At 46.7% G+C, this 18,323-nt stretch overlaps 8 protein-coding genes across 8 annotated transcripts; 4 read left to right on the top strand and 4 right to left on the bottom strand.

Moving 5' to 3' along the window:
• The first annotated feature begins 780 nt into the window (after positions 1-780).
• Positions 781-2,563, top strand: EDB93DRAFT_1123022 (CDK-activating kinase assembly factor MAT1-domain-containing protein). The gene is made up of 6 exons (XM_041448628.1): positions 781-1,038; positions 1,096-1,184; positions 1,237-1,389; positions 1,451-1,524; positions 1,573-2,236; positions 2,294-2,563. Exons 1-5 carry the CDS (start codon positions 865-867, stop codon positions 2,220-2,222), a joined length of 1,140 nt encoding a protein of 379 aa, XP_041311854.1. The 5' UTR covers positions 781-864; the 3' UTR covers positions 2,223-2,236; positions 2,294-2,563.
• A 1,053-nt stretch (positions 2,564-3,616) lies between these two features.
• On the bottom strand, positions 3,617-4,989 carry EDB93DRAFT_1238410 (Mmp37-domain-containing protein; the record flags this gene model as incomplete). Its single annotated transcript, XM_041451536.1, has 3 exons — positions 3,617-3,759; positions 3,812-4,370; positions 4,426-4,989. The coding sequence occupies 3 exons, from the start codon at positions 4,987-4,989 to the stop codon at positions 3,617-3,619; spliced, it is 1,266 nt and encodes a 421-aa protein (XP_041311853.1).
• A 406-nt stretch (positions 4,990-5,395) lies between these two features.
• EDB93DRAFT_1077727 (Alpha/Beta hydrolase protein) lies at positions 5,396-6,704 on the bottom strand (the record flags this gene model as incomplete). The annotated part of the gene is made up of 7 exons (XM_041445332.1): positions 5,396-5,737; positions 5,793-5,922; positions 5,974-5,999; positions 6,047-6,135; positions 6,185-6,294; positions 6,351-6,476; positions 6,529-6,704. 7 exons carry the CDS (start codon positions 6,702-6,704, stop codon positions 5,396-5,398), a joined length of 999 nt encoding a protein of 332 aa, XP_041311852.1.
• Positions 6,705-7,053: 349 nt separating this feature from the next.
• On the top strand, positions 7,054-8,149 carry EDB93DRAFT_1246602 (uncharacterized protein; the record flags this gene model as incomplete). Its single annotated transcript, XM_041452476.1, has 2 exons — positions 7,054-7,078; positions 7,137-8,149. The coding sequence occupies 2 exons, from the start codon at positions 7,054-7,056 to the stop codon at positions 8,147-8,149; spliced, it is 1,038 nt and encodes a 345-aa protein (XP_041311851.1).
• A 79-nt stretch (positions 8,150-8,228) lies between these two features.
• EDB93DRAFT_1123013 (nucleophile aminohydrolase) lies at positions 8,229-9,620 on the bottom strand. Its single transcript, XM_041448627.1, has 9 exons — positions 9,514-9,620; positions 9,421-9,458; positions 9,326-9,367; positions 9,152-9,278; positions 8,974-9,098; positions 8,792-8,917; positions 8,560-8,736; positions 8,445-8,505; positions 8,229-8,388 (listed from the first exon to the last, which is right to left on the bottom strand). The coding sequence occupies exons 1-9, from the start codon at positions 9,533-9,535 to the stop codon at positions 8,300-8,302; spliced, it is 807 nt and encodes a 268-aa protein (XP_041311850.1). The 5' UTR covers positions 9,536-9,620; the 3' UTR covers positions 8,229-8,299.
• A 66-nt stretch (positions 9,621-9,686) lies between these two features.
• On the top strand, positions 9,687-11,817 carry EDB93DRAFT_1123010 (peptidase family C78-domain-containing protein). The gene is made up of 11 exons (XM_041448626.1): positions 9,687-9,774; positions 9,836-9,948; positions 10,004-10,153; positions 10,207-10,336; positions 10,386-10,522; positions 10,576-10,644; positions 10,701-10,734; positions 10,782-10,822; positions 10,872-11,085; positions 11,138-11,470; positions 11,522-11,817. The coding sequence occupies exons 1-11, from the start codon at positions 9,722-9,724 to the stop codon at positions 11,622-11,624; spliced, it is 1,377 nt and encodes a 458-aa protein (XP_041311849.1). The 5' UTR covers positions 9,687-9,721; the 3' UTR covers positions 11,625-11,817.
• A 903-nt stretch (positions 11,818-12,720) lies between these two features.
• On the bottom strand, positions 12,721-13,114 carry EDB93DRAFT_1246599 (uncharacterized protein; the record flags this gene model as incomplete). The annotated part of the gene is made up of 2 exons (XM_041452474.1): positions 12,721-12,781; positions 12,855-13,114. 2 exons carry the CDS (start codon positions 13,112-13,114, stop codon positions 12,721-12,723), a joined length of 321 nt encoding a protein of 106 aa, XP_041311848.1.
• An 86-nt stretch (positions 13,115-13,200) lies between these two features.
• Positions 13,201-18,305, top strand: EDB93DRAFT_1122987 (DEAD H helicase). The gene is made up of 32 exons (XM_041448625.1): positions 13,201-13,459; positions 13,522-13,599; positions 13,649-13,743; positions 13,793-13,825; positions 13,878-14,087; positions 14,177-14,224; positions 14,272-14,519; positions 14,570-14,736; positions 14,796-14,861; positions 14,910-15,024; positions 15,070-15,107; positions 15,157-15,203; positions 15,254-15,319; positions 15,369-15,421; positions 15,483-15,562; positions 15,610-15,798; positions 15,857-15,877; positions 15,932-16,010; positions 16,068-16,081; positions 16,128-16,268; positions 16,324-16,604; positions 16,650-16,830; positions 16,887-16,913; positions 16,962-17,035; positions 17,089-17,097; positions 17,146-17,216; positions 17,268-17,294; positions 17,349-17,364; positions 17,416-17,670; positions 17,724-17,782; positions 17,836-17,904; positions 17,954-18,305. The coding sequence occupies exons 2-32, from the start codon at positions 13,579-13,581 to the stop codon at positions 18,148-18,150; spliced, it is 2,997 nt and encodes a 998-aa protein (XP_041311847.1). The 5' UTR covers positions 13,201-13,459; positions 13,522-13,578; the 3' UTR covers positions 18,151-18,305.
• Positions 18,306-18,323: the final 18 nt, after the last annotated feature.

Here is an 18,323-nt window from a genome sequence, read left to right as displayed (position 1 = left end):
GACTGGCAGGGAGATTAAACATTATGGTGTGATAACAGAGCAGGAGATACAAAATGACGGACTTGAAAATAGATTGATGGTTTCTCTTCTACCCTGCCGGGGGTGCAATCGCGAAAGTTTGAGAGAATTGAAAGGAGAATACGCCAAATGAATGTTGAGAGGAGAAGGTAAGCTTTTGGAAGCCAAAAGGCGTACAGATAGGCCTGAGTAGGCCTGATATTACAGGTAAAGCAGGGGGGGAGAGGAAGGAGGATAAGTTGAGCGTGAGTGCGGTTCTAAGTAGGATACGACGGTTGCTGAGACAGAAGTTCACAGAACTCGAATATCCTGACAAGCGTTACCCCGGCCGTTGCCCCGTGACGTGTAAGCGAGCGAGCGTTCGGCTTCATTCTGATTTTATATTACTTTTCGCCTTTTTAGGCCTCACCTCTCGTTCGACACTTTTGCAACAGTCTGCCAAATCATCGCAAACGTCTTATAACTCAATATCGTATACAGTCACTGTGGCGTCAGAGCCCTGAACATAATCAACAAACAGCGGTCTTCCCATTGGTAGCTTGACTAGGGTTGGACTAGGCACCTAGGGCAAAGGTTCGTTACCCGTTGGCACAGGCGAAGCCTTTTAGGATGTCAGCCTAGTCCAACGGAAGGATATACCCAAGGACATCGACTATTCTCTATCAATGATGCCAAGTGCGAGAGCCGACTCGACCGTGACCTTTGTACCGTACACCCCTGTATTAATATATTATGAAATACACGTGAAACTGCACAGCATCGCTTCAGAGTCAATCTTGCACTCCAGCTGACACGAGGTACCAGGCCTGGTGTCAAAAACTTGTTTTCTTTTTCGATCTGCGGGCAATGTCAAATCGTGCCAACGTAGGTGGCTGGCTGAAGGGAAAAACCGTGAGGAAAGGCGGCATAACATCAAATGCACACACCGCTCGCTCCAGCACACCTCAAGTTCAAAGCACTTCCTCCACCCTTTTCAGCGGAGGCGTTAAAGATGCATCTGGGAGAACCACCGAATATTTCGTATGTCGTAGTCTCTATCCGTTCAACCCATTCACTGACATGCCACCGTGACGCAAGTCTATGGACGACCAATGCCCCGTATGCAAATCTGATCGATACTTGAACCCCAAGCTCCGTCTTCTGGTCAGCTCTTGTTACCATAAAATGTGTGCATTCAAGTTCGCATAAAAACAACAGGCTGATGCCAATATGCTGTAGGTGCGAGTCATGCATCGACCGCTTGTTCACTTTAGGACCCGCCCCGTGTCCTATCTGCCAAAAGATCCTACGAAAACTTGCATTTACTCCACAGACTTTTGAAGACCTTACTGTGGAAAAAGAAGTCGCCGTACGCAGACGAATAGCCAAGGAGTGAGTCATCCTATATTTCCCATGTTTGCATCAAGAACTGAACTTCATCACAAATGGCTAGGTTCAATAAACGACGCGAAGACTTCTTCGATCTTCGCTCCTACAATGATTATCTTGAAGAGGTGGAAGATATTAGTGAGCGCTTCATCTTGGACGGTGATATATCGTACTCATGTCATTAAGCTTTCAACCTCATCAACGACGTTGACATTGCCCAGACTGAGGCTCGAATACTAGCTCATCGGCGTGAAAACGCAGCTCTTATAGAACTCAACCTTCAGCGGGAAGAACAATACGCCCAAACTTTGAAAGAACAAGAAGAGTTAGAACGTCAGGAGAAAGAACAGCGCGCACTAGAGCTGCGAAGAGAACAGGAGATAGAGCGTGAGGAACGAGAAACAGCCCAACGCGAGATCATCGATCGCCTCGAGACTAGCACAAAGAGTGCCGCCAAGGTCATCGCTAAATCTCGTGCCGAAGCCATGAAGAGATCATCTGCTCGTTCTACTACCACCACGGTACTAAGAAGCAATGCCCAGCTCTTGCGTGCACGCGCTGCTCAAAGTACTGTCATTCCAGATCCACCACACGTCCCCTTGCAGGACGATTGGTATGCTTACGAGGATCTCTACACCATCCGAGATCAGTACGATGACATGTACAGCGACGCGGTAAGAAAGGATCGTGAAGGAATCATGAGGGCGGGAGGATATCGGGTCGAGGAAGCTTGGGACAGAGCCCTCAGATGTGCTGTTGCTGGATTGGATTTACCATCTCTGTCAGGGCTGAACCCATCGCCTGGACGGACTAACAGTGTCCTAACATCCGCCTGAAAATCGATTGCAGCGTTTGTTCCGCATTGATGTATAAAGTCAGCTATGGAAATTCTAATATTGCATCCCAGGAGGACACCTTATCAGTAGCGCCGAAGGCCATACTCCAAAAACAATCGCTGCATCGATATTCCGCATGAAAGGCAGCGCAGCATCTCTGTAAGTCAAATGCCCTCTGAAAATTGTGAAGTTAGGAATGTCTCTTTTTGTTCGGCCAAGGACGATGGGAATGACAGCGGCTTGGCGAAGAATGTTAATAAAGGCCTAAATTTATAGGGCCATCTCTATCACAATGATTGTGGCCTACAAATGGATTAATTCGATTTCCTGTGCTTGTTGCTGAAGTCCATCTCCAGTAGTCTCGAGGGATGTTCCAGAGAATTCCAAGGTACGGCGCGAGCCACCTGCTTTCCTGCTAACTTCTCGACTATATGAGATAGTAACAGTCGTCTCTGGGTATCCCATCCGATACTGACGACTCATTCTTCACAACCAACGACTGACTCTGTCATACTAGCTTCTCCGACACTGATATCTCCTTCATAAAACAAATACTGATCCCCCTCGTTCAAAGTCAGTCGCCACTTTGAAGGGATCGCACTATTCAGAATGTCAAGTAGTACATTGTATTTGTCCCTTCTTCTGAGTACTGAGGGCACTGAGCCCCCTGAGTTGTCCATTTTCTAGGCTAGACTAGTGAACCAGGGTCTAACTTGCACTTAGTGCTAATCATTCCAACTTTCTCTAACTTGTGTAACACAGAATGAGGATGAGTCAAGTAGAATCTTCCACCATCATTCAAGAGCTGGATAAGCTCAAGCAATTTAGTCATTGAATTCATCGACATAGACATCGAGAGGGGAGAGGAATGTGCGCTAAAGACAGGTCTCAGCGTCTTTGAGAATATGTAGTGGGGATAGGAAGTCAATGCTATCATCAAAGTCTGTGGTCACCACTATGAGTGCGAGACTCTCTTCCGCAGCAGCATTCTCCGATGTGATCCACCAAAGCCGTGATTTGCAGGTCACCCATGCTCCGAATTGCAGTGTTGAGATTCAAGATTCGAATGTTTTGCCCATAGCGTCGATGACTTTACTGATGCTGCGTAGGTGGCTGTCTCTCCTGCTCCACTGACGATACGCCCTGCCTGCCGTACGGCTGTGTTGATAGCAGCAAGACCATCCCAAACGATTGTCGCGGCGTTTTGAACGCCAGGTGAGTGACGCCATAGCGGTGAATAATAATAAAAAGAGTAAAGAGGGGAGAGGAGCATAACGTGTGGACAAATTGCAGCCGATGACGGCTATATCTCGTGCTCAAGTACTGTAGAAATATCGAAGAATGAGGATGCTCAACAAGGGGGACAATACCATGGACTCATCAATTTATTGATGCTATGATGGACTCGAAAAAGATATTCCTTTCCACCACTTGGTGACCTTGGCTACAGAGTAGCGTGTACTCTTAACTACGCCAGCGCTTACTATGCCCTTTAGTGACTGGACAGTTGCTGGGTACCTCACGATCTTGGTTATTTCTGGTAAAGGATATTAGCATGAAAATCACAAGGTACGAATGGAAGAACGTGCCAGAGCCAAGAATCGAGGGAAGCTCCCTGTCACCTGCGATACGGAGCCAATAAGCGCTTTCATCCGCCTCTCTAGGCGGACCACGCCCCTCGGCACGCTGGTGAACATGCTTCAAGAGCTCCTCCGGCAATTTCTTAAGATGCGCTACTCTCGCATGCGGACTGGTATCCTGTTCTACATTCTTGGAACCCGCCGCCCACCGGACCCCAGGAAGGCCCTGTGCAAGCCTCCAATACAACTCCCGAAAATTGTCCTCCTGACGAGAAACCATATTCTCCACCTTACCTCGATTCTCAGCTGGGAGCACCATCCGAGGGTCACCAGTGTAGCTTAATCCTGCTATGGCTGAGAATAGCTCGCGTTGGGTAAAGGATTCCGGGAGCATGAGAAGGGCGGTGCGGAGCGCAGAGGTGAGGTTAACTTGCTGAGTCAGTCGTACGCGTGCATCATCTTTGATGATTCGTATGGGCTTGTGCATTCTCCCCGCGAGATAGAGTGTGCGCCAATTAAGCAGGTCAGCACATAGCGTATCGACGGTTGTTACTCCATATTTGATATTCTACGGCATTAAAAGTAAGCGAATAGTGGAGTGGGTCTGAACGGAAGTGACGTACGACCCCCTTCATCGGCACAAAAGTATTAAACCAAAGTCCAGGACTGAGCTCTTGCGTTTTGGAGACAAACGATGACCCTAGCATGCGTGCATGCAGGGGATAATGACCGGGATGCTGCTGCATGTTGATTGAGTGCCAGTGATTCGAATGTGTGACCGCGAATATGAAGTCTAACATCGGCCTATCTTCGTTTCCTTTCTGCTTCTCATACCCGGCCTGCTCAAAAACGCCAGATCCATAGGCAAACGCATATCGAATGGGCGCTTGAAACACTCCTACAATGTCTTCTAAAAGGGCGCGAGTGGAGTCTGGTACCGCTAGGACTTGGTTGCGCCCGAAGCTTGGAGGAAGAGTTGGGAGTGCTTTTCGTTGACGGGGAACGGCTGGACGCGGGCGCGGATATAATTGTGACTGACGAGGTTTGCTTGTCTCTGGTTTTGAGAGATGAGGCGGTGGAGTGAGAACAGTGTGAGAAGTAGTGGGGTTGGTAGTTAATGAGCGAGGAAGACATTTGAGACGACGAGATGATACTCGGTGAACTGATGAACGAGTGGTGGATAACATACTGCACGACGACAGCGGCAGATGACACTGACAATGGTGGTTGGCTGCAGAAATTGAATTCACTTCTTGATCGCACCTAAACCACGTGACTGTAAGCCCGGTGGTCGAAGCTTTCAAAATCTCGAGATTAGTATCGCTGCCTTTTGGCCTAACAGTACTTTTGAACGTTGAGGGGCAATAGTCTTGACTACTTATAATTGCAGTGACTATGTGCAAGCTGACGCGGCAATTTGGACGTCCCGTGTCCGAATGCTTGCAAGCCAAGCCAAGTCACGGTTGTCGACATTATCATGAATTAGAGAAAAGTTAGGGCTCTATGCACAATGTAGGCTGGCCAGTCGATATGCAATGGTCTAAAGGGAAATTTGGGTATTGTGTATATATGGTAAAACAGTAGGTCAACAATTCAAGTCGTGTCTACGGTTGCAACTGCAACTGACAGCCTCCCTTCTTCAAATGTCTTCTCTAGGAGTTCATTGAATCTCGTCTTCCACTGCGTCGAAATTCCATGGCCCGTCCCTTCCCACCAGTGCAACTCGGCCTCAGGCATATGACGATGTAAATAGCGACTGTTAGAACTACGGATTACACCATCTTGATCACCTGCCAGGATGATAACTTTAGGTATCGATGAGGATATCTTGCGCAACCGCGCGGGCGAGACATAGTGGGTGAGTCCCGCATACATCTGCGACAAAGCACCCAAAGGTGTTTGGGGCCGAGTGATCTTCAGACGCTGATGGTAAAACTTAGGGAAAATAAAGTCAATCACTAACAGGCCATAAACGTATCACCGTACTGACAGCAGATTGAACTTCTAAATTGGTTCTTCCCTCTGGGTCACCTTCAGCCTTCTCCTCTAGCCACGGCTGTGGGTACAGCATATCCATTACAATGGGAACCTTTACGTCAGGATCTCCTGTCATTAATAGCCTGCACATGAAAGGAATTAGCATATAGAGGTAGAGAGCTATCAAATCTAACCGTGTCAGCGCTATAGAACCTTTCCACTAAATGGACTCAGTATGGATTTCACGAGTCTGAAAGAATAACCTACAGGTGGCACATTTAGCAAAAATTGACTACCTGCTGTGGTGACGATCAGGCTCAGGGAAATTATTCTATCGGATATACGATCGGAGAGCTCTGTAGATACTATGTAAGAACCACAAATCAATTTGTGAGACAATAGTACCTTGTGCTATCATTCCGCCCATCGAAACGCCTACAACATGAATGCTACGTTCCTCGGTCCATTTCAGATAGTCGAGTAATACTATAACGTCCTCAGCCATGCCACTCGTTCTGTAATTCGAAAATGATCAATACGCATATCAGCTAGAATCAACCTGGAAACCCACGTGTATGGACCTCTCGGAGTCCCACTCATACCCACACCACGATTGTCGAACACCAGTACGGAGTACTGGGGAAGCCTCGCAAAGTGCTCGACCTGATATAACCATCCGAAGGATGTGCTATTAACACTACAAATATCCTGGTAAACCCATAGTAAAGCTTCAAATGTTTTGAACTTACCCCATGATGAAGACGACTTTCTCGGGTCCAGTGCCGTGCTGCTCATAGTACAAAGAGTGACTCTCAAGCGGACCTTCCTGGCTGCGGATTTGTGTTACAGGACAAAGACCTCTGCGAATGCATGTGTCTGGGTCGAAAATTGTCTGATATTCGGGGCCTAAATCTTGGTCGTCCATTGACATGGTAGTTTGGGAATTTGCCAACGAGTGTTGTGGCAGGACCCGTGACTTTGGACTTGAGGCTCACGAACTGAGAAAATTACTGTATCCATGATGGGCCACCGCATCTGCCAACACAGCTACCAGCCTATGAGCCAAGTATACAGCTAGATTCGGACATATGAATAGGTAATAATGACTAATCTGCTTGCAGTGCGTACGTTGCCAACGTTGTCAACACTAGACGTCGACTCTCATTGTCAGCCAGTAACGTATTCTTCCTCTTACTTTTTACGAAAGTGCATACACGACATATCGACCCCACATCGTCCTTGGAGACTTTCACAGTCTAATTGAAGCTTCCCTAATGACTCCAACGTCTATCTCCGGGTGTAAGTCGGATACTTGCTACTAGATCGCTTGGCTCGCCTGATACTAAGTACCTTTTAGTTCCAGCCAGGATGCTTGCTGTGTTCCCATTACTCACAATCGCAGCGGCTTACCTAGTTATGGTTCAGTGTCTCTACGGAAATGGACTGGTTCCAAAGCTACACGCAGTGTGTGGCGCGGCAGTTGAGGGGGAATCGTTCCCAACGCGCATTTCATACACCAATATCCCCGCTCTCGATTTCAACCTCTGCGCCATCGTTACGTTTTTTCACAGCTTGATGAACACGACCTACCAACCACTTCTAATCCTCATGTGCACCACGCTTTCTGCAATCGCCATCATCCCTTTTGCAGAAGCCACCCGCGAACATCACTCTCAGCGGCTCAAGATGCCTGCGACTATTGGCATGATGTTCCAGCTCTGCAGCTGTGCGGTGGTTATGCCGATTTACTGGTTTGCCTTCGCGCTTACTGGTGGCACGACCCGTCGCAGCGATAGAATTAATCAAGGGAACGCAGAAGCACTTTTATTTGCCCTTGTCGTTGGTTATGCTATCCCCACCGTTTGCATGGTGGTTTTTGAAGACCCGGTTGTGACTGCCATATGGCAGTTCTTCCCACTTTTCATGAAACTCGCTCAGTGGGCCCACTCAAAAATCCGATCCCCCTCGCGTCTCACTGGATCGGGATACGGCACTGTGCAAGCCATGTACTTGCTTGTATACGTCTCTTCCGCTTATTTGCATGTTGTGCACGTCTGGCCTCTTTTCAACAGTCTGGCGCTCACCCAAAAGCTTATAATCCCCCCTACGGCTCCTTTGGACCCGTCAGCAATTTCTGTTGCTGAAGGTGTGGCAGCGTTCCTGAAGTGGGACATAGCATTTGCAGCGGGCTCGACAATTTTGATGACACTGTGGTTTGCTAGAAGTCTCAGAAGCTTAGTGGTGTTAATTTTGTGGCATGTGTCGGCTACTTTCTTAGTGGGACCTGCAGCTGCAATCGCCGGGGTAATGATGTGGAGAGAAGCGACAATAGATGCACAGGCCATCGTCAAGGCAGAGAAGGCTCGATGATGATTGTCACTGGGAAACCCACATTCTGTATATATTGTTGAGTAGCTTTTTGAGAAAATTTTGTTCAATGGGCAGCGGGTTTGAAAAGACTTATGGACGGGCTCACGGCAAAGGATGCAGATGGAATTGCGCGAGAACATACATATAAGATTACTGTCCGGAGGGCTGATCTGCCCGCGTTGCCATTGCTGCCTGCCCGGCGGCAGTCGCCGCCAGCCTGGACCGTTTCCTCTCGGCCTCTGAGTACAGCAGTCAGTGATCTTGAGCATTACGATTCAGTATGCATAATACATACCTGCTTCTTTCTCCCGCTCAATCTCTGTAACAATTGCTTCGATCTCCGGTAGTTCCAAGTGCTATCAAGTTTGTCAGCGACCAATGGATGGTCATGGAATAAGATGAAGCCGAACCGTGACTTTGCCATAACTTTCCATGACGCTGATCTCGATGTTTTTCGCTCCTGTCTGCACAACTTCGAGAAGGCTTTTGACAGTCAGCTTGATGCTTTCTTCGCGAGTCATGCCATCTTTGTGGTTTTTCTCGAGGAACTCGCGGACTGTTTTCGACGATCGACCAATTGCATTGGCCTGCAGAAAAGATGGGTTATATCAGTCGCGTACTATAAGTGGAGAATTTACTAACCTTCCATGCACTGTAGATACCACTCGGCTCAGTCTGGTACAGTCTTGGTCGCGAATCATGTGGATCGAATCCGATGATCAATGTCGAGATACCAAATGGTCGTACACCACCTGATTGTGTGTATTTCTGGGGAAGTATAGGGATGAGAGCATACACCATGGCAACAACAGTCGACTACTGACCTGCTGTATACCAGCAATGTGTCTTGTTATATACTCTACTGTGACGGGATCCTCTACGGTAAGTCGATGACTTTGACATTCTATCCGCGCTTTGTCGATGAGAACTCTGCCGTCCGCAGTCAAGCCTGCATGATACGAGATTAGATGACGTGACGCAGCAGGACATCCAGAAGCGTACCAGCAAATGCCAGGCAGATGTGGTCATCAAGCATCACAACCTTTCTTACGGTACGGGGGTCTTGGAGTTGCAGGACGGATTTCTTTTCGACTCCAAGGACGACCACATCATTACCCCGAACACCAACCTACCGGACGGATGAGTGCCACTAAGCTAAAAACGTCACAGTCTTACAGCACATGTTCCCTTTCGAACGGCTTCGAGAGCATACTCAACCTATATAATAGATGAAGCAAAGATCACGGTCATTGAGACGCGACTTTACCGACCTGGAACAAGTGACCATCCGGAGAGAAGACAGTAAGTGCTGTACAGAGATCAACAGTTGAGCTTGCCGACTCCTGCAAATGTCAGAGACGCACCGCGATCGTATGACCTAGACATAGCTACAAGCAAGTGATGGATATGATCTACAAGGGAGCTGATACGAAGTCTTGCTTATATGCCTGAACGCGCGTCGAGGTTAGCGTACGTTCGCTTAGTCAGCGCATCCATTTATATTACCAACTGATCATTAACGTTTAACCGCCAACTACAAGGGTTTAAGTAACAGTACTCAACGCTGATCAGATGGTCTCAGATGATGAGATAGAAATTATCGGTGAGAGAAGCTCACGGCCATCGTGAGTGAAGCCATCGAATTCATTATTATCCTCCGCAAGCTTACTCTGGTGACACCACCAGCTGTGCTGGCCCAACATTGTGCCAGTTGTGTGACATGAACTTCGACTCCGAGAACCTCAGCGAACTCCAGCGCCATCAGCACTATGAAGCCCACTTTAACTCCAGCTCTAGTAGTGCGCATCTATTGACATGTTTCATACCCCGCAGAAGTTCTCACTTCTATGACAGAACAACCTAGTACTGATAAATTCAGGAAGCCAGCGATACCCAAAGACTTGTTCAAACCTTGCAATTTCCAACTGCCACTTAGGAAGAAACCAGCAGATGAATTTTGGTACCCTACCCTATCGAGGCCGCCACCTGACAACTGCTATCCAGGTATGTCTGTTAGAATTCACATGTACTGCATTCCCTGAGTATAATTACACTAGGCTTGATCCCGCTCTTGAAGCATGCCTTGAAGAAATGTCATACCAAAGGAAGCACCTGCCGAGCTGTTCTCTGCTATGAATCGGCTACTCATATCTGTGTCGAGGCATTTGACCGCCGGTGGGGATGTGGGTGGGTATAACCCAGTCATTGTATCCATCCAACTGACGTGCTATATTAGATATCGCAATTTCCTCATGGCATGCGCTGCGCTCATGGACCAGCAAATCCAGAACATATACTTTGCCTTACTAGACGATCCCTTTCCCCCTGGTGTTCGCAATCTGCAATGTTGGATAGAAGCTGCGTGGAAGGAAGGTACAACTGTCGGTATCTGCAAGACAATCAGACCATTGAGTTTCCTTTGGCAGGTTATGACCGTGAAGGCGCCAAAGACTTAGGGAGCCTGGTAGACACAAACAAATGGATTGGTACAGCAGGTACGGCCAGAACACTGCCTCTTAAATTCCCGATTGGTTCAAAAGTGCGCTTTTAGAACTCTATACTGCATTCACATTTCGCGGAGTCCCGTGCGTCATTCCCTCTTTGTAAGACAACGTGCTAAGTCTTCATGCAGCTCACAGCTAGTAGATTTTGATCTTTCAAAAAGCGAGAAAGGTAACTTTTAGTTCTAGATGGGCGAGAATCAGACTTATCCCGCTGTCAGGGGTTCAAGTTATGATAGACTGGATTGTCCAGTACTTTTCGCCACCAAATCCAAAACAAGGCACGGTGACTGATGTCCTGCGCGGCGCTTCACCCGTGATTGCAACGAACAAAATGCCTCTTGTTCTGCAGTTCAATGGACATTCTCAAACAATCATTGGATACGAGATCTTAAAGAATGGGGACACAAATCTTCTCGTATTTGATCCTTCAAGGTAATTTTGCCGCTGTGAGTAGGCGGAGACACTGATATGCGGTGTCTCCAAGGCCACCTAGACTGAACATGCGTCGAGCTGCGATAGCCGGACCTTCATCTGTTGTATGGGAACAGTCTCGGACAAATCAAGTGCTACAGTCCGTCGTACACCCAATGTCTAACGGATACTCCTCGAAGCTGAAACGTCCTTCGTCATCTTCCGATATGCAACAACACAAACGAACGAAATCATTTGAGTTAGACGATGAGATCATCATCGTGGAAGACTCTCACGCACCCAAGGATAGCCAGGGATCGGGCGTTTCTTTAGGTCAGACACAGCCGTTGACACTTGACCCTAACAATGTCGTGAATCACTTTCGGCTTAGCATGCGTAAACTGCAGTGCGTATTCTTTATTGTACGGACCATACGAACTTAATGACTCGTTCTCAGGCGCAAGCAAAACTACCAGATACTGTACTTTCCCATGACCGATCCATGGTCCATCGAAGAACGTAACAAGCGAAAGGTTGTAACGAGCATCTCATGTTGTTGATTTTTCTTGATTTGACCCACCAGTCATGTTTCCCAGTAATTCTTTAGCATCAACCTCGTAATTTGACATGTGCATCTGTACAGGACAGTGTAAATCCAGGCGAGATCGAGGTTTAAGGTTTAATGAGGGATACAGTGCCTTCCAAGCATTTGTTCAGCCAAACCTGACAGAATATAGTTTTTGCTCAGCTGAAGTGAGACACTAGTGCATGTTAACATCAAACCAGTGTTTCAGATTCTGTTTGTATATCTATGTGTAATCCGCTGACGCATTTGCACTTGACTCCGAAGGTTCGCTGGCAAAACTGATCGACAGAACTACCGAGTTCTTTCTTCAGGCTTCAGGACATGCCCCCTTCCTAACGACACCATATATATATATCAGATTCTCTCTGGTAGATTTCACATCATCAATGCGTTTTCTCTTCCTCTGCGTTGTTACCACCTTGACGGTATTCAGTGTGCCTGCGAGAGCATGTGGGCACGTATACTCGTCTTGCAGCACATCATACGATTGTTGCCCTGACTTTCTTTGTATGAAGGATGTGAGTATAAGTGCCAGTGGTTTGCTTGTTTTGCGTCCAAATCCCTTGACTCATCAATGCCTTGTGATACCAATAGGGTACTAGTGGTTACTGCTATTATCCCTATCCCGCTAGCTTTCCTGATGAGCTGGCAGACTGAATGACATGTCGCAACGGTAAGTTACAGTTTTGTTTTCGCATTGGAAACTTGAAATGCTATTAGTGCTGTAGTTCCTCGCTATCTTGTTCGTCGATATGGTTGTTTCTAGAGTCTGGACAAATATCCCTACCACTTGAAGACGTCCGGGGATTTGAGTAGAGGAATATGTCACACAGATGATGGTATAAATGCCTGGAAGAAATCAGTATTTTTATTTAGTGAAATCATGTTTTATTCAAGTCTGGTCGTAGTTCCTTTGAATTTTTTTTAATCCTCCCGCTTTTTCTCTAGTTCAATGATATGAGAATCAACTGGATTAAACTACATACTCTAATGGGCTTGGTGAGTGGAAAACTGACAGCACGGAGTGGTACTGGCGGAGTGCAACTCTTGTAATTAAGACAACCCGACTGCTACCATGCAAAGTAGAGGGAGTGGTAGATAATGCGATGAGAGCGACTACTGGTGAGGCAACTGGAAAACGTCAGAAGTTTCCCAGAGAAAATGTAAGTGCGGCCCTCGTACCTGGCAACCATGCCGCTTTCACCGTTCTTTCAACAATCTCTTCAGCTGAACGCGCATCTCCTTCGGCGCTTTGCCAATAGCTGTCTTCGTGACATGCGGCTCTATGCGCAAATTTGGTGGCCATGTATCACCCGCTTCTTGTTGCTTGCGAGCCATAATCTGGAGAAGAGGCTCTTTGGATGCACGCTCATTCTGGTTTGTGAGCGGTGGTGGGAGAACTTTGCTTCCCGGCTTGATAGAAATTTTTGGAATGATTCGGAGAGTACGCGGTATGGCTGACATCTAGTACAATTAAATTGTCAGTTCTATTCAGTGCAGGGATTCCGACTTACTTTAAACTTGGTGTTGGCCGCAGAAAAGCAAGCGTGATGAATATAACGTGATGTCACGTGTTTAGGAGCGCGTTGTGTGACCCTAACAGAAACTTGTCTTACTCTCCGCTCTAGGAGGAATTGTGGTCAAATTGTACTTCAACTGTGACACTGTATCACTGGCTCTTCGAGTATGAAGCGTTCTGCGGGTTCCACCAAAAGAGCACCAAAAAAGCAGAAGGTTGCAAGTGCGACCAGTACCAGAAAACAGGACAAGGAGAAAGAAACATCAGAATGGCCTGAGTATTTCCATGATGTGAGTCGAGTATTTGCATAAATGAAGTCTCCCGCTAAGTAATCGTGGAACGAAATCTGAAGCTGTTCAAGGTATGCCAATAGAACCAACCCGTTGCTTCTGACTCGTTCCGAGTCTTCATGTCACTACAGATCTTCAAGGCGAGTTACATCGTGTGCATTGTCTGAATGTACTCATGTGAGACATTAGGCATTGAATACAGTTCTTGCGTTTGTATCTTCCCGCAGAAATCTTGCAATTACATTTCCTATGATTCGTTCCTCCGCCGAAGGTCTTCTGAAAAGGTTTGCTTCGCCCAAAAATGTTTTGATCGTTAAGCAAACATGACTGTAGACCACTCGAACTGTCTAAAGTAGCCGAACTCAAGTAAGTGGATGCCACTATCATTCAACAGAGTGATTACAATCATATTTCACAGAGCCCTTCTCCCGGATGTCGTCGAGTTTGCTTACATTCCTCACAGTGACATTCGAATACATGGAGAGACTGTTTCTCAACAGAATAAGCGTTCAAATAGCCCCGACTTCACGCTACACTCATCATCGGGCTATCGACTCTCAGGTCATGAAGAGGAAGAACATGTCCTTATCCTAGAATTTGCAGAGAACTTTAGAACCACCAAATCAGGGTGATCCTTATCGTCTGAGTGTATTGGAATGCACACTGACGCAATGCCTGTTTTTCGCTCCCACCGACTATGATGCTCATACAACTCAGTAATTTGGTTGATAAGCGAAACCAACGCTTTAAAGATGCCGTCGACGAGTATGCATACGCGCATTGTTTTTGCTATTGTTGACTCCGAAATATAGGCTTATGAAGGCTACTCCAGAGGGAGAGGTGTCCATGGATCTGCTTCAAGCAGCAGCAAAAGACCACATCCCCGTAAACCCGTCCGCAAAGAAAGCTCTACCTGCTAACAGTTCCCAAAATATGATAATACCCGAACCCAAGGACAGGCCCTCTATTGACGATATACTACTTGAAATTCAAAGACAACAATGGTATAAAAATCAAATCGCCGACCGGCGGACATTCAAGGAGAAGGTAGCTATTGAAGGTATCAAGGTTTTTTATGGGTGCCTTTTATCTCTGACAATATGTACTCAGGATTTCTGGCTGAGCCTCTTTCACATACCATACAACAAGCATTGCGAGAGTCGCGAAATATAATGACATTATATCACCATCAGGCGGCCGCCATCAATGCTATTGCGCAGAGGAAGCATGTCATTGTTTCTACCAGTACTGCGTCAGGCAAAAGCGTGATCTATCAGGTGCTGTCTGTCCGTGGAACCGCTTATGGAAATTCCAGACTGAAGAAAGTTGAATTCAGGTTCCTTTACTAAAGTTTCTAGAAGAGAACTCTAATGCTACAGCCATACTCATATACCCCACCAAGGTTTGTCCTTAACTGAATAATGATGCTCGCATTTCATGATATTTTCAGGCTTTAGCTCAGGATCAGCGTACCGCGCTGGAACAGTTGCTGTGTGCCTGCCCTGGACTGCAGCACATCAAGGTGGCAACATATGATGGAGATACCCCACAGGATCACCGGAGAAGTAAGCCTGTTGCATTCTGCGCGTGACAATTAGTAATTTCTCCAGCCATTCGGGAGACGGCCTCCATTATCTTCACCAACTTCGTACGTAAGTGTAAACAATACGGCCGATCTTTCTGACAATGCTATCAAGGACATGTTGCACGCCTCTATTTTGCCTCATGAAGAGCTTTGGCGGACGTGAGCTGTTGTATGTTTCAATCGAGACTAACATTGACGTATATTCTAAGTTTCATGAAGAATATCAGACTCGTAGCGGTTGATGAACTGCATTACTATTCCAATATATTTGGGAGGTGAGTTTCTGGATGCACCATTTCACACCAGTCTCATAAAGCTTCGAAGTCATGTTGCTCAGATCATCCGCCGTTTCCGCAGGATTTGTGCAGCCGTAGGCAGTATGTTCCAGTCTTTGCATGGCACCTCCTTCTTTTTTTTTGTTGACAAAATTTTTGCCAGACCAACAAGTTATCTTTGTATCATGTAGCGCCACCATATCGGAGCCGAGTCAGCATATGAAACGTTTTTTCGGGGTCGAAGTATGCTGCTATGCTTCTCATTGTGTCTCCTCTAAAATCTCTTGCAGGATGTAGAAGAAATTGTTGAGGATGGAGCTCCATCTGGCAAAAAGGATTACTTAGTCTGGAATCCTCTTAGTATTGAAGATATGGATCCTGAGGTCGCAAAACTCGGACATTCGGGGCCAATGTGTGAGGCCGTTAACCTCATGATATTTTTGATGATGCGCGGTGTTCGAGTCATTTTATTCTGCAAGGTCCGTACCGTAATCCGGGCTTAACTGGGTTTCAGTGGCTCAGCTTAGGTGAATTCAGATTCGAAGAACATGCGAATTGGTGAGCATAATGACACTTAACCTTAAGTTGACCTAGGATTGATGTAGACCGAAGGCAATGAAAGCTCTACGCCAACGACTTAGCGCCGAGGGACGCCTAGACGTTCTTGCGAAGGTCATGCCTTACAGAGGAGGTCAGTTTGTGTTTGGGGCATCTGATTGATTTGCGACTCATTATATTCCATTATTAGGGTACTCTCAGGAGGTCAGTGTTGTGCACTTCAGGCGACGTAGTTCTCAAGGACTCACAGGATCGGCGCCGCATTGAATACGAAGCTTTTTCAGGACACTTACTTGGTATTGTTGCAACTAATGCTCTTGAGCTTGGTGTAGACATTGGTGTTTTGGATGCTGTCATCATGCTTGGTTTTCCATTTGGTATTGCCAACTTTGTTGGTGCCTCTCAGAGATATTCGTGACCGTCATACTAATCTATTGGGTTTGTAGCGGCAGCAGGCTGGTCGTGCTGGGCGCAGATCCCGTGATTCATTGGCAGTATTGGTAGCCGAAGACCTCCCTATAGACAGAAACTACGTCAAATCCCCGGACAAACTTTATAATCAGCCCGTGGATCATCTGACTGTCGATATTGAGAGCAAAGTAGTCATCGAGGCTCACTTGCAATGCGCTGCTCATGAAATGCCTTTGTCCAAGGATGATACTTTTTACTTTGGTGCCTCGCTAGGCGAGTTGTGCGATTCGAAGCTACGGAAAGACAAAGACGGATGGTAGTTTTCTGCTTTATGTTTGGGTCTACAACTAATTTTGCATAGGTATCACCCGCACCCCAAGTTTCTCCCCTATCCAGCAAAGCATATTTCAATTCGTGGCGCGGATGACGATAAGTACACCGTTATCGATGTGACGAAAATTGGACTACCAAATGGAGTGCCAAGAATCATAGAAGAGATTGAGCTTTCAAGGGCCATTTTTGAGCTATATGAGGGCGGAGTAGTTCGTCACCAATCCCGTCTTATCTTCTGAGATCACGCACTGATACTTTTCTTGAGTTCCTGCATCAAGGACTGACATTTATCGTAAGCAACAGTGATTAGATATCATCGTCACCCCTGACTGTCGCATAGGTTAAAGAAGTCAGTCATGATACCAAAGTGGCCAGACTTGTGAGGGCGGATGTCAACTGGATCACTAAGCCGAGGTGCGTCCATTTACCATTTTCCTGGCATAACAATTCATGAAGACACGCTGCAGAGACTACACGCAAGTACTTCCTTGTTATGTAATCCATCACCTTGACTAGACCAATAGGAATGTGGATGCCATGCAAACCCACCGAATCAAAGAGATTGCGAGGTCGCCACATCGAGCATATTTCGGAAGTGAGTGAATCATCTCGGGGACAATAACAATGCTTCATTGCCCGCGCACAGGGGTCGATGTGACAACTGTAGTATTTGGTATGTTTAATCCCAGGATGTGAAAAGCTCGTTGCTTGATATTTTATTGTGCAGGCTTCAGGAAAATCAGGTGCGTGTGGACGTTGGTTGATATTCCGTCGATTCCGAATTCGCTTGTTAGGGGCAGCAAAGTACTAGATGTCGTCGATGTTGATACGCCGCCGTACGAAAGACAATTCACTGGATTCTGGTTCGATGTGCCCAAAGAATTATTTGGATTGATGAAGGAAAAACATTTTAACCTTGCAGAAGCCATCCATTCTGCATCGCATGCATGGATGAATCGTTTTGCTCTTTCTGCCGACCTGCGGACAGAATGTAAGGCGGCAGAGAAAGAATATAACAAAGAAGAGTCGCAGCGGAAGCGTCCCGCTAGGTATATCTGCCTGCTCATTACAAGTACCATCAATTACTCATGTCAAAATACAGGTTGATAATGTATGATGCATCTCGGAAAGGTAGCGTGTCTGCCCAGGCATTTGATCACAGTGAGCATGCGTTGTCTTCGTGAATCGCCTTAGTTTTCATACTAATGTTACAGGTGACGATGTATTGCGACAAGCGCACGACACAGTGGAAACCTGTCCTTGCGAGGATGGTTGTGATAAATGTAAATTTATTTTTAAAGATTCATTTTTGTTATTGATTATTTTTACCAGGCATTCACAGCGCTACTTGCTCGGAAGGCAATGTCGTTGCCTCGAAAATCGGGGCGCTCCTAATTTTGAAGGCATTACTGAACCTTGACATCGATGCGAACAGTGTTGCTACGCAATTCGGTTCGCAAGAATTCGAGACTATCGTTGAAGCGACGTATATTCGACCATTGGACGGCGTCCAAGTGGAACCAGCTTAGACTAAGTTCCAACGCGCCAGTTGTGCAGTCGAGGACTCTGACCAAGGTCGATAAACCGGACGCCGATCTAGTATACATAGTTTTACGTCAACGAATGGATGTTTTCTGCATACAGCGATTCACTTAATGTGATATTCAGTCATACTGCCTCAGGCTTGCGGTCCTGCTTAATC

This window comes from Suillus bovinus (assembly GCF_016758785.1).
Source record: "Suillus bovinus strain UH-Sbo-P2 chromosome Unknown EDB93scaffold_6, whole genome shotgun sequence".
In the NCBI taxonomy this organism is placed as follows: Eukaryota; Fungi; Basidiomycota; class Agaricomycetes; order Boletales; family Suillaceae; genus Suillus; species Suillus bovinus.
Note: the sequence above shows the minus strand (reverse complement) of the source record. Positions and strands in the feature narration are given on the sequence as shown.